Source organism: Centruroides sculpturatus, unplaced genomic scaffold (assembly GCF_000671375.1).
Source record: "Centruroides sculpturatus isolate CEXI.00-Female unplaced genomic scaffold, Cexi_2.0 scaffold363, whole genome shotgun sequence".
Classification (NCBI taxonomy): Eukaryota; Metazoa; Arthropoda; class Arachnida; order Scorpiones; family Buthidae; genus Centruroides; species Centruroides sculpturatus.
In genome coordinates, this window is record NW_019384701.1 from 501469 (window position 1) to 515896 (window position 14428).

The 14428-nt window shown below is 32.3% G+C and overlaps 1 protein-coding gene and 2 non-coding genes across 4 annotated transcripts in view; 1 reads left to right on the forward strand and 2 right to left on the reverse strand.

The window, feature by feature from the left end:
• The window catches only part of LOC111627565 (unconventional myosin-XIX-like), a 79400-nt gene extending 74803 nt beyond the window's left edge, over nucleotides 1–4597 (reverse strand). Inside the window, exon 1 of one of the 2 annotated variants that reach the window (XM_023371166.1) lies at nucleotides 4248–4597. In XM_023371166.1, coding sequence (XP_023226934.1) covers nucleotides 4248–4304 — 57 coding nt within the window. In that variant the 5' untranslated portion in view covers nucleotides 4305–4597. Of the gene's footprint in view, nucleotides 1–3895; nucleotides 3915–4247 lie in introns of those variants that run through there. The other variant, XM_023371167.1, reaches the window with a different exon arrangement.
• Nucleotides 4598–5922: 1325 nt separating this feature from the next.
• On the reverse strand, nucleotides 5923–5995 carry Trnar-ucu. The gene has a single exon. It is a non-coding gene; the product is annotated as a tRNA-Arg (tRNA).
• A 2125-nt stretch (nucleotides 5996–8120) lies between these two features.
• Nucleotides 8121–8193, forward strand: Trnar-ucu. Its single transcript has one exon. It is a non-coding gene; the product is annotated as a tRNA-Arg (tRNA).
• Nucleotides 8194–14428: the final 6235 nt, after the last annotated feature.

A 14428-nucleotide genomic window follows, 5' to 3' on the forward strand; every position in this document is an offset into this window, starting at 1 on the left:
TTTTTTGTGTATATATATATATGCATACACAATAAATATACACAATATACACAAAAAAGTCCATTTTTTGTATATATATATAAAAATATATACAAAAAAGTGCTGTATATGTGTATATCTATACAGCACTTTTTTGTCATAGAACGCAATGGAACGGCATTCCACCATCTTTTTTTGATATATTTTAAAAGTTTTAAGAAAATTTTTGAAAATGTGATATTTGGTCCACATTGAATTGCTTCGTTGAGCACAGAAGATAGGCAACAAAATTATTAAGATGGTCCTGCTCCTGTTTGTGTGCCGAACCTTGTGTACGATGCATGTAATATATATTTTTAGTAATGAGATGAGCGCTCCACAACCTATTTTTCCCCAAAAAATACACTGTATATATATATATATATATAAATACATTGAATAAGTCTTTCTGCCTGCAGGTACAAATTGTTCATATCCATTATAAGTTCAGCAGAGCAATAGTGGGATTAGATAGACAGTCCCAAGATATCTCAATCAACCAAAGTACCTTATGAAAATTTCTGGAAATGTAATCAAAGGTTCTTAAGAAGCAGACTAATATTTTACTGTCTAAATTATACAACCATATATTTATATAAATTATTTTTGTACATTATGCAAATAATAACAAAGTTATAAAATCCCAATTCTTAATCAACACTATTTTTGCAGAATTATATTGCTACTGAATTTGATTTTAAATTAAATTTCATTGTGGTATTTTGCTAATAATTTGAACTCGAAATCTCTTAACAAAACAAACATTTTATTTGTTAAAATAACATTCTGAATAATTTTGTATTTTTTTCTTTAGATACAATTGAAATATAGATTTTATGCTCTCTCTCTACTATATATTTCATTATTAACTATTTTTAATAGAATTTTGTCACAGAATTAGTTCATGTTAATGATTTCAATTATTTCATTTATTGTGCATTCATGATATTTTGTCAATCTTTGAATTGAAATTTATGAATTTCCCAGTTACTTTCTAATAATCACTTTTTCAAAATTTCATAAAAAATTTTCTACTTTAGAATGCAAGAAATTTCTATTCTTATAATACACAAAACAACTTTTAATATACTGACAACATACAATATAAGCTATTGTATCATTTTATCCTGTTGAGAAACAATTCATTTTAAAAATTTATCTAGTGAAAAAAATTGACTAACATTTTATACCATTACCTCTTATATATTACGAAAAGTTGATTATTAATATTGTAAAAATTTCTCCACAAAATTCATTCAAGTTGTTAATTCTAAAACTGGAACTATCTTCTAAATACTACAGTTCACAGATTAGTAGTATTTAGAAGATAGTTCCAACTTTAAAATATGGCGACACCAGCCAATATTTACAGAAAAAACTTCTTAGTCCTAACCAGAGAGAAGTCAAAATTCTTATTGCAATGCAAATTGAATAAAGTCTTTCCAATGTCAATTTACAGAATTAAATTGTCATTAGGATGTGCTTCACTTCTCCTAAAATTAAGATTTGTTTAGCTTCTTGATAAAAAGCACTGAGTTCAGCGTTAATACGAATTTTTCTTATATCGCAAGTACTTTCAATGAGTATTATATCGTCGTCCTCAGGCGAAAAAGAACAAATTTGAAAATTAAAACGTGCAGAGTGTTCCAAGTAGAAAACGCAAATAAAGCAATACAGCAAAAAAACTACAGTGGATCTTGCACAAGTGGTAAAAGAGGAAAAAAAACCACTGCAGAAAAACAAAGATGCAGATTATCAGTTGGATAATATTAAAGCACCAGAACACCTAGTTCAAGCCTTCAAATATGGCCCCAAGTAGTTCCCAAAGCATATACACATTTTAACAGATATCCTCATTCCAACATTGAAAAATTACCAATAGGAATGAAAGATACTCACAAGGACTTCTTCAGATGGTGGACAATTTTCAATGTAAAACACAATGAAATTGATAACATAGATCAAAGATTGTGGACAAGCATATGCGAAAGTAAACAATGGCTCCAGGAAAAAAACAATAACAATCATTAAAGCTAACAAAAACAGAAAAGTGGTACTAATGAGAAGGTTAGCATGTGTGTTACTGCTAGAAAAATACATGCAATCCATGGAACGTAGGCTTGTAGAAGAGGGATACGTTAACAAGCTCCAAAACAGAGTGGCTACATTTACCCACACACACATATCTAGTTAAATATTTGCATTTAAATCATGCAACAGTTCTGTCACCACAAACACCCACTCTTCACCTTCACCAAAATTCATAAATCTGGCAAATGAATATGCCCTATTGTGGACAAAGCAAGGTCATCCACAATAACCTTAGAGAAGCATACACATGAATTTTTAACAAACACCTCAAATGATATAAACATGCCATTTCCAATCCCAACAAACTCATCACTAAGTTAGAAGAGATCGCATTAACTGATTATGAACATATAATGATTTTAAACTTTCAATCAACATATTCCTCTTGAATTAGAACCATGATTTTGCACTCTGAGACTTCTTTCAGAAAGTACCAACCTCCCTGTTTACCACCAACAGCTCTTAGAATTAGCAACCTAATGTGTAACACATCATTCTTCACCTTTAACAACTAAACTTACCTGCAAAACAGACATTGCAATGGGTAGCCCTCTTTTAGGTGACTTATGTGAAATGGTAATGAGGGCATTAGAAAACAAAAAATTTTAAGAAAAATTGAGTGAAATATTCTATTATACATATGCTAAGTTGATGACATCTCAATCATATGGAGATCTAAACCTAACACATAGTATATATTACAGGAATTCAATAATAATCCCTATGGCCTTACATTAAAGCTAAAGCAAAAAAGTGACAGAGGCCCACTTCCTAGACCTCCATATTCAATTTAAGAACAGCCATGTTTACAAAGGTGTACCATAAACCTAAATCAACACTCTCTTTTTATACCTTCAACATCTAATGATCCCTATATTTATAAGGTAGCTGCATTTAGGAAACTATTAAAAAGGGCATATATGCATTGCTCTAATATCAAAGATACTATGCAAGAGTATATAAAACATATAAAACATAGCAGTAGAACAGTGGTAAACTAATACCTACATTAGTGTCTACCATACAAGAGAACATTAAAAAGAAATAAGCTAGGAATGTAGAAAAGCAACTGCAAACAAAAATTTAAAATTGTAAACACATATTAGTTGACTATGATCCCAGATTGAGTACAACATACAAGATAATAATGAAACAATTAAATACCACTTTAGCCTATAAACACAGCACAACTGTATACAAACTACTCAACAATGGTAAGGATAAGATTGAAGATAGCAAAACTCCTAAAATATATTTTCCATACACTGTATTGACAACAGATTTGATAGAAATCTAACATATATAGGCTCAACAAACAGATCTTTGATGCAAAGACTCAAAGAGCACCAATACAATATTAGTAAAAACAAACACAGTACAGCTATAGCACAATATGCAAGTGATCTAGGGGTATCTCCCAGATGGGCAAAAGAAAAGCTTTTAAAATGCCCATTTGACAACCATAAAAACTAATAAACTAAAAACCATGGAAACATTTGAAATATTTGCCACAACACTTAAAGGAAGCTGCATTAGCAGTAAAGAATCTATATCCATATCCAAGACATGGCAATCTATATTAAATAATCCCTTAAAAAATAGCAACAACCAATTATACATTCAATAATAGAAATTTACATCTTGCTAAATAATTTAATTTTTTATTTTTTCAATTATATTATTAGAGGCCTTTTAATAACTTTTATTTGTAATTATTCATTTAATTTCATAAAACTATATTAATCTTTACATAAATATTAGTATATTTTAATTCAAAGACAATTACATCAAAAGAAAAACAGTGTTATCACAAACTTCAAAACTGCCATAGAAGTTTGATACAGAATCTCCTAAATGCAACGCAAACCACCAAATATAGCTGAAAACATTCGTTTTTAATCAGCAAATGCTGGAAAGCAAAAGGAAGATGTGAATGGTAGTATTTAAATTCATTCAATCCCTAAAAAAAAAAATAATAATAATAATAATAAAGCTAATGACTTATAACAGCTTTTACTATTGATGCAATGTTTTAATGCAATTAAACTAGAGTGCTCCATATTGTTATTACAGTTCATTAAAACACTTGCCAAATTTTTAGTAGTTGAAAAAAGTGTTGAAATCAACAGAACACTCACCAATGAAGATGGATTTGATAAAAGTCCAAGGACATTTATCAGATTGTTTTTAAGCATTCTTCCGACTTCTTAAAATATGATGAGAGTTTTGAACTGTAATAGTAATATTTTAAATTAATATATAATGTTGCAGTGGCATGCAATGACATTTGATGATAGGGAAGCTGTGCCAGCCCCAGATAGAATCATTGTAAATGTTATACGATATTTTGGTGTGTAGCATCCACCAGCTAAACTGCATGAGGTTGGTGCTCTGTAAAGTGCATGCGTGAATGCGTACAATCTGGCTGCTTTACACAATTCAAATATTTTTGCCGTGGAAGCTGTCCCATATTCAACAATACAACACTTCCGTTGGGAGTATATACAAATTTATATTCAAATATACAATAGCAATTTTATTACCCACACACACATATCTAGTTAAATATTTGCATTTAAATCATGCAACAGTTCTGTCACCACAAACACCCACTCTTCACCTTCACCAAAATTCATAAATCTGGCAAATGAATATGCCCTATTGTGGACAAAGCAAGGTCATCCACAATAACCTTAGAGAAGCATACACATGAATTTTTAACAAACACCTCAAATGATATAAACATGCCATTTCCAATCCCAACAAACTCATCACTAAGTTAGAAGAGATCGCATTAACTGATTATGAACATATAATGATTTTAAACTTTCAATCAACATATTCCTCTTGAATTAGAACCATGATTTTGCACTCTGAGACTTCTTTCAGAAAGTACCAACCTCCCTGTTTACCACCAACAGCTCTTAGAATTAGCAACCTAATGTGTAACACATCATTCTTCACCTTTAACAACTAAACTTACCTGCAAAACAGACATTGCAATGGGTAGCCCTCTTTTAGGTGACTTATGTGAAATGGTAATGAGGGCATTAGAAAACAAAAAATTTTAAGAAAAATTGAGTGAAATATTCTATTATACATATGCTAAGTTGATGACATCTCAATCATATGGAGATCTAAACCTAACACATAGTATATATTACAGGAATTCAATAATAATCCCTATGGCCTTACATTAAAGCTAAAGCAAAAAAGTGACAGAGNATTATAATAATAAAGTTGTTTAATTATTCCAATAAAACAGTTTATTAATATTACAAGTCATTATATACAGAAATATATACCTGTAGATGATAAAGACAATACATATTTGTCAATATAACAGTATTTGAGATTCTTTAAATACTCATATATTTGCTGGAGGGGAAAAAATATATTAGCATATCCTTATCGGCTTTAATTCGGTTATTCAAGTTTCTCATCTAAACATTCAGCAAATTGCAATTAAAAAAAATTAATTAAAAGAAATTATTAAACCGCCTTACGTTTATCTATTAATTATAGCGTAGTGTTCGTTCATATTTTATTTTTAAAAACATTATTTTAACTATTACACATCAATCGAATTATCTATCTAGTTCTCACGCACTATATCATCACTATATGTAAAAATTCACTGGTAGAAAAATGTGTTATATTGTACTTGAAGGCGGGAAACAAAACTTACCTCTCGTCTAGCAATAAACGTTATAGTCAATTCGCGTGGATACCGCTTGCATTAATTCCTACGAATATAATCATTCTGTTGCACTAACGTCAAGTCATTTTGACATTAGTATACCAAAATTCAGACATCCCTACCGGGATTCGAACCCGGGACCTTTGGATTAGAAGTCCAACACGCTATCCACTGCGCTACAGGGACATATTGGAAACGGTTGCGCAAGAAATTAATTAAATTTGAAGAGTTACTTTCAATTAGAATGATGATAAAAATTCTGTTTTCTGTCTGTGAAATTCTACATAACAGACTTTTGATGTAACGAAAATAAAATATAAATTGATTATTAAAAAGTTATAAAAAATATGCTTAGATTTGTTTTGCGAGACACTCAATGAGATATACCGGTAAAGGCCCGAACATGAAAGTTTTATGTCTGTCTGTTATTTACACGTTTGAAGACGGTACGAATAAATGCGACCAAACTTTCTAAAAATCAACTTATCATCAAGCAGCGGATCAACAATTTTAACATGTGGGTCGTTCTCAGGAAAATTTTCGGATTGAAATCAGGTAACTTCCGGCTCAGAGAAGAAGTTCGTATATATTTAATCGGGTGCCCCTAAGCTTTCCATAATCATCTATATCTAATTCCATTCTCGAGATTAAATTAAAGAAAGACAGAGAACGACGGTGACAGGTGGAAATTTATAGGCCTACAATTTTTTCAAATCTCAGCCCAATAAATATTCTCCACTAACCCAGTGGATAAAACCACCGAACACCGGTAGTCGGTTGTGGTTTGTGCATAGCCACGTGGAATTTTCAGGATTTTATTCACGTTAATATCACGTCAATAGGGCCAGCTGATTTAAGATAATTTGATTTATGATTTAAGTGTTTAAACAACGATAAGCGGTCGTAGTTTCGAGCACCGCCAACGGGCCGGATACGACAACTTTGCCATTAAGATCATCCCATTATATGAAACACCTAGTTATAATTTTGTAGCCAACCACGGCACGAATACGTTGCCATAAACCTAATGATTAAAGCCATTTATACCAAAGTTAGACACTTAATTCTCGTCACTTTAATTACTCTTGTATGTTTTTACTGGCATTTTTTTATTCCTTATTATTCAATTGAAAGGAACAAGCAGCTCTTTGCTTGCCTTCGTCATTTCCAGACGAACGACAACCCAGAACTCACCACGTGGAGGTGGCTGCTTCAGAGTTCCACCAAGAGTTAGAAAGAATGCTACTCCACAAGTGATTCGAATCACTTATCGAGTTTCATTCTTCCTAATTCAAACAATGAAAGTATTTCCCTGGCGCATCTTCTGTCTTCATCCGGCGAACCTTAAAGATGCGGGACACATAGAGCCTTCTTCGCCTTTCTTCGGCGTCTGATGTCTTCACTTCAGCGGGCCTTAAAGATGCGGGACACGGGGAGCTTTATCCGTTTTTCGTCGACGTCTGCTGTCTTTACCCCAGCGGGTCTTAAAGATGCAGGACACAGAGAGCTTTCCCCGCCTTTGGTCAGCGTCTGCTGTCCTTTCTCGACGGGGTTTCAAAGATGCGAATGCAAAGGGCCCTCTTCAACTAAAGTCGGCCTTTTCGCTCGATCGTATCTTCAAGAAATTGGACACAGAGAGCCTTTTCTGCCTTCCATACGCTCATGAAGTATTCTTAATTTCAAAATTTTTGGAAATCTGAGAAAAAAAAGAAAAAAAAAATGTGAAACTTTCGAACAAATTTACGCTTAACAATAGCTACTTACAATAGAAAAAGCCAACAATACATTCTAACAATTCGTTACGTTTTGTTGGAATATATTTTTAACAAGGCATGACATATTACGATCTGTCGTATTTTTACGTTACGTGTTACGTAAAAAAATTAATGGGTTTGAAATATTTCCGAAATGATTATTTTGTTAAAATAATATTTATTAGAAACAGAATTAATTAAACTTAATTCCGCCTTCAAGTACAATATAACACGTCAACAACACATTAACTTAATAAAAAGATGATTTTTGGAAAGTTTGGTCGCATTTATTCGTACCGTCTTCAAACGTGTAAATAACAGACAGACATAAAACTTTCATGTTCGGGCCTTTACCGGTATATCTCATTGAGTGTCTCGCAAAACAAATCTAAGCATATTTTTTATAACTTTTTAATAATCAATTTATATTTTATTTTCGTTACATCAAAAGTCTGTTATGTAGAATTTCACAGACAGAAAACAGAATTTTTATCATCATTCTAATTGAAAGTAACTCTTCAAATTTAATTAATTTCTTGCGCAACCGTTTCCAATATGTCCCTGTAGCGCAGTGGATAGCGTGTTGGACTTCTAATCCAAAGGTCCCGGGTTCGAATCCCGGTAGGGATGTCTGAATTTTGGTATACTAATGTCAAAATGACTTGACGTTAATGCAACAGAATGATTATATTCGTAGGAATTAATGCAAGCGGTATCCACGCGAATTGACTATAACGTTTATTGCTAGACGAGAGGTAAGTTTTGTTTCCCGCCTTCAAGTACAATATAACACGTCAACAACAAATTTTTCTACCAGTGAATTTTTACATATAGTGATGATATAGTGCGTGAGAACTAGATAGATAATTCGATTGATGTGTAATAGTTAAAATAATGTTTTTAAAAATAAAATATGAACGAACACTACGCTATAATTAATAGATAAACGTAAGGCGGTTTAATAATTTCTTTTAATTAATTTTTTTTAATTGCAATTTGCTGAATGTTTAGATGAGAAACTTGAATAACCGAATTAAAGCCGATAAGGATATGCTAATATATTTTTTCCCCTCCAGCAAATATATGAGTATTTAAAGAATCTCAAATACTGTTATATTGACAAATATGTATTGTCTTTATCATCTACAGGTATATATTTCTGTATATAATGACTTGTAATATTAATAAACTGTTTTATTGGAATAATTAAACAACTTTATTATTATAATATGTTACAATAGTTTTGACATACATAAAAAAATTATATTTAATATAATTATTTAAAAATTGTGGATTTACATTTATTCTAAAAAAGAAATATTAATGTATATATATATATTTTAAATATAATAACACCATTAAATAGTTAGAAGATATCGAGTAAGATCATAAAAATATTAAAGAAATAGACAAGTTACATAATGCATTTGCATGTAGTGTAGTGGTATTTGGTCATTTCTGCGTTCATTATTATGTTCTTTATGTAGATTATGTAGATTTGAAAGCTGTACAAAGAAAGTACAGCTTTCAAATCTAAACTGCATGTTTTGGGGCTCAGTGAATTAAGTACATTTTTATTTACTACGTACAGTACTGTCAAGTACAGTACTGTACATTCCTGGCCCCTCATGTAGCATTACTAAGAGATAAACAATACAAATACGTTACAATATATATTCGTAGAGAAAATTAAATAACATTAAGTTGTAGTAATGGTAAATAAAAAAAAATAAAATTGTTGACGGACATTGATAGCACGATCGCAATTTAACTATTTAATTAACATTTACATAGATAGAGAGTTATTATATAATATATTTACGATTGATATTTAATAATATTTTTCGTGATTAATGTATATTTAATTAATAAATATTTTGGTGATTGAGTACTTATAGATTAAGAAGGTGAACAGAAATAACTGTTTCAGGTCTCAAGAACATAATTCTCAGCCTTAATAGTTAGAAATTGGATTGACGTATGTTTTTGCCGCTTCAAGATGGAATGAAGTTGGGCAACAACACATTCCTTAAGCATGGTATCTTGAGCAGAGTATTATTAAAAAGCAAATTATAGGTAACACATCACCTCTGTAGCGCAGGACGATTCGAATGAACGTCTGAGATATCACAAGATACCATTGGCACAGCACTTCCAGGCATTAAATACACAGATATGATAACAATCAACGCACAGGGTACGGCACATGAAGAGGAACATCATCCCACGTAGAGAAAATGTGTAGAAGTTTTCTTTTTACAAGCAATTCCATTAGAACAACATCATTGAAAGATGATTCACACATAATCAGACAATGATGATCAGAACCATTGTTGTATATCACATACAGTAGTATTGCTTTCAGGATACAAACTATTGAGAGTAGCGCAAACTCTGTAGATATTATCCGATAAGGCACAATACTTACTTATAGCACATAGCCTTATTCATGAGTACAATTTCACGGTAGTTCTATTAGTACAGTACATCCAAGGCACTGCGATTAGGACAATTAACGCCAAGGATGATTGAAGCATAGGAAAGCAGAGCACTTCCATCAGGATAACACTGCCGAAAGATGGTTCACAGACACCAGTTAATAATGATCAAAACATAACTGGACGAAGATTGGCACTAGTNAGAGAGTTATTATATAATATATTTACGATTGATATTTAATAATATTTTTCGTGATTAATGTATATTTAATTAATAAATATTTTGGTGATTGAGTACTTATAGATTAAGAAGGTGAACAGAAATAACTGTTTCAGGTCTCAAGAACATAATTCTCAGCCTTAATAGTTAGAAATTGGATTGACGTATGTTTTTGCCGCTTCAAGATGGAATGAAGTTGGGCAACAACACATTCCTTAAGCATGGTATCTTGAGCAGAGTATTATTAAAAAGCAAATTATAGGTAACACATCACCTCTGTAGCGCAGGACGATTCGAATGAACGTCTGAGATATCACAAGATACCATTGGCACAGCACTTCCAGGCATTAAATACACAGATATGATAACAATCAACGCACAGGGTACGGCACATGAAGAGGAACATCATCCCACGTAGAGAAAATGTGTAGAAGTTTTCTTTTTACAAGCAATTCCATTAGAACAACATCATTGAAAGATGATTCACACATAATCAGACAATGATGATCAGAACCATTGTTGTATATCACATACAGTAGTATTGGATTCACACATAATCAGACAATGATGATCAGAACCATTGTTGTATATCACATACAGTAGTATTGCTTTCAGGATACAAACTATTGAGAGTAGCGCAAACTCTGTAGATATTATCCGATAAGGCACAATACTTACTTATAGCACATAGCCTTATTCATGAGTACAATTTCACGGTAGTTCTATTAGTACAGTACATCCAAGGCACTGCGATTAGGACAATTAACGCCAAGGATGATTGAAGCATAGGAAAGCAGAGCACTTCCATCAGGATAACACTGCCGAAAGATGGTTCACAGACACCAGTTAATAATGATCAAAACATAACTGGACGAAGATTGGCACTAGTGATTTGCTCCTCATTTCCAAATCATACTCCCTGTGAGATGGAAATGTTATTCTCTAAATATATAAAGTATATAGTTGACAAATGCACAAGGTGAATCAATTTGAAGTACACAAATTTTCACAGAAAATGTGGAATATGTCCAGAAACACGATCATTCAATTGAAATATTATCGTTCAGACACATCGTAGACAAGTTGATAAGATTGCGCATGTAGTTTTAGCGTTATATTATTTGATGTGTTATTTTAGTAAAACTTTACAGTACAGTGTATTGCTGATTGGATTCCCACCCTGTTAAAAGTGAGGAAATGTTAGGTAGGTTTCTTCGCACGAGGGTTTAACTTAAGTACCTTTATAAGATCCCCTTCCCTGTTATGATTTTTGAACCTGCAAGGCGTATTTTAATCCTAGTAGTCAAAATTCTCAGCTTAGTCCAATATTTTCCGATATATCGATATTTTGTGATGATATTAGATAATATCAATATCGGCTTTGTGGGTTATCGATATAGCGACATATCGATATTTACAAAACTCTTCCCATCACTAATAATTATTTACTGTCGAATTCCGACGAGTAAGTTTCCGTATTTCTCGTTTTTCCTAAAAAAAATTCGAATCATTGGCGATTTTTATTTATTTATTTACATGTTTATTAATTAAAGTCCCGACGACCTTGCAAAGCCAATCGCCCAAGAAATATTTTACGTTAATTTCAGACTCAGACGGGATATTAATGTATACATGTATGTAATATATAAACTATAGCGGGTAATAAGAGATTTAAAGTAAGGTATTTATTAATTTTCATTTTGCTTTAATTAATTAGAATAATTCGAGTTTATTCGTTGTCTCATTTCCTCTCTTTTCACAGATGTTTTGTGTTACGGCAATTAACAGAATAGCAAAATTTTTATGAACTAATTTCTCTATCGAACATCAATAAGATTAAAATTATTATATATAATAAATAGCGATTTTATTATAATATTCAATTAAAACATTCATTTTTGCTCATTTGTTGTGAAACCGTGTTGTACTATAATTTCTTTATAAGTGTTGAACACGAGATCTTTCGGCAGTGTTATCCTTTCTTTATAAGTGTTGAAACCAATCACATGGCTTTTTTTCCACCTTTATAAAGATGGAAAAGAAGCCATGTGATTGGTTAATAACACGATCTCGTGTTCAACATTTCTAAAGAAATTCATTTTTGCATTAGAAATATGCAATTCAGATTGGAATAAAAATATTTCTTAATGAATGCAAGTTTGTATTCACAACATTCGTTTATTTTTCTTTGCAGAATGGAGAATTTCAAAGAATTGAAAAAGTGGCACACCTCGAGCCATGCCCAGCCCGAGGACGGCGCCTTTTCATCGCCTCGTGTGATACGGGTGCTTCCGAAAGATGCTGAGGAGGAGACGCGTACACCCGACGTCAAACGGGTGGGCGACGTAACTCCTCTTCGTCCTTTATCTGGCGCGGCGATACCCCGAAGTTCCGAAATGGACCGTGGAGACACTGTCACTTGATACGGAACTGGACAGAAAGCAGTCCGAAGAAATGGGGAAGAATCCGTGGAGCGTAAAAGGCCTTGGTGGAAAAGGTTGTTTGCTGCTGGAAAACAAACCCCTTTTCTGTCAAGGCCTTCTTGCGCGGATTTCGATTTTCCATCGAATGTGAGACAGCCACCCGAAAGTGACCTTTCACCCGAATTTACGGACGGATACTTCGACACCATTCGAAATTCGTTCTTGTACTGTACTTCGGTTAAAGTGTATAGAACGACGACAGTGGTGTTTACTGTAGCAAAGTGATAACAAAACATTAAACAATGTTTTCGTGTTTAATTAAAGACTGTGTTTAAACGACTATAAGTGGTCAAAACAACTTATAAAAAGGCCTATACAGACTGTATTTCAACCGATGTTCTACTTGTAAAAAATTTCACCAGAGAATAATGTACTGCGGGAGGAAACCATTTTTACGTCGAACTTTTAACATTGCAGTCGATATACGTTTAAACCAGAATTATAATTACTTCAACAATTAAATTTATACGTGGAATCTTCACGATTTTATATAAATTTTTATATTTAAGAAAACTTATTAAATTATGTGGAAAGCTTGGAGTAGGAGGTCCAGATTAACTATATACGAATTTTCGGTTTAAAACGGAAGTAACGTTACTTTGATTCAAAACTTTTTCCCAACGGAGTTAGATAAATAACCGGCACTACTTTATTGCTATCAGGGAAAGTATGATGTACAGGGGCACAACTGCCACTAAAAATTATGATGATGTGACAATAAATAATCGCAGGTTAGAATTAGTTTAGTTTATTTGGTTACTGCAACGCGACACGTAATCAATCTGCCAGGAGAACGCATTCTAGGAAAACTTTTATAAAGAGATGGACCCCATTTAGGTGAAGAAAACCCGGTAAACTCCACGTTGGCCATGCCCGAACCCACGACTAACTAACTAACTGTGTTCGGTGGTTTTATCCATTCGGCTACTGGAGGTCGCTTATTAGAATTAAGAAAGTACAGTGCAGAAATGAAAAAAAATTCGAGTCGTTCGATGTGGAAATTCAAATACTTATAGATTTTTCACAGGATAACACTTTAGATTGCATGCAGGCAAGTGCTATATGCTACCTTTAGCGGTAACTATATACCGCGTCTATTTCACCCTATATATTGTCTCAGTAATTAAGTAAATATAATATATATTCTTTAAAATTATATTTTTTTTATAAGAATTATATTTAGTTTATTATTTTGTTAATTTTTTTTGCCAACAAATAGTACTGTGTAAACCAGCAAATGAGCAGATAAAAATTAATTGATTTACAGGAATTTAATAGATATTTTGGGGTGGGATGTATGATATGTGGGTGTTCAGCAATTCATGATTCAATAAAATCAGAATTATTGATTTATTTTTAAGTAGCTACTACTTACCTAATACTGGGTATTAATCAACTTTTCATCACAATGCTACCTCATAATGTCCCAATTTCTGGTGTTGAACTTGTAACTCTATAACCCTACTTCGTATTGGCTCTTTCCACAAACATTGTGTAGTCTTTTCCTCATTAAAGGAGTACATTTTAACCGTTCAAAATCGGGAGTTTCTCCCAAATATTTACATTCGTGCAATGAATTTAACCTTCGTGCATATAATTATAAATATCATTTAATTAAAGTAATGGTGTGAAATGAATTTTCGAAACAGTAAAAATATTAGAAAGAAATCGTAACAAAAACCCAATTAACGAACGTTTTAAACCCTTTGGAACTTCACACTGAC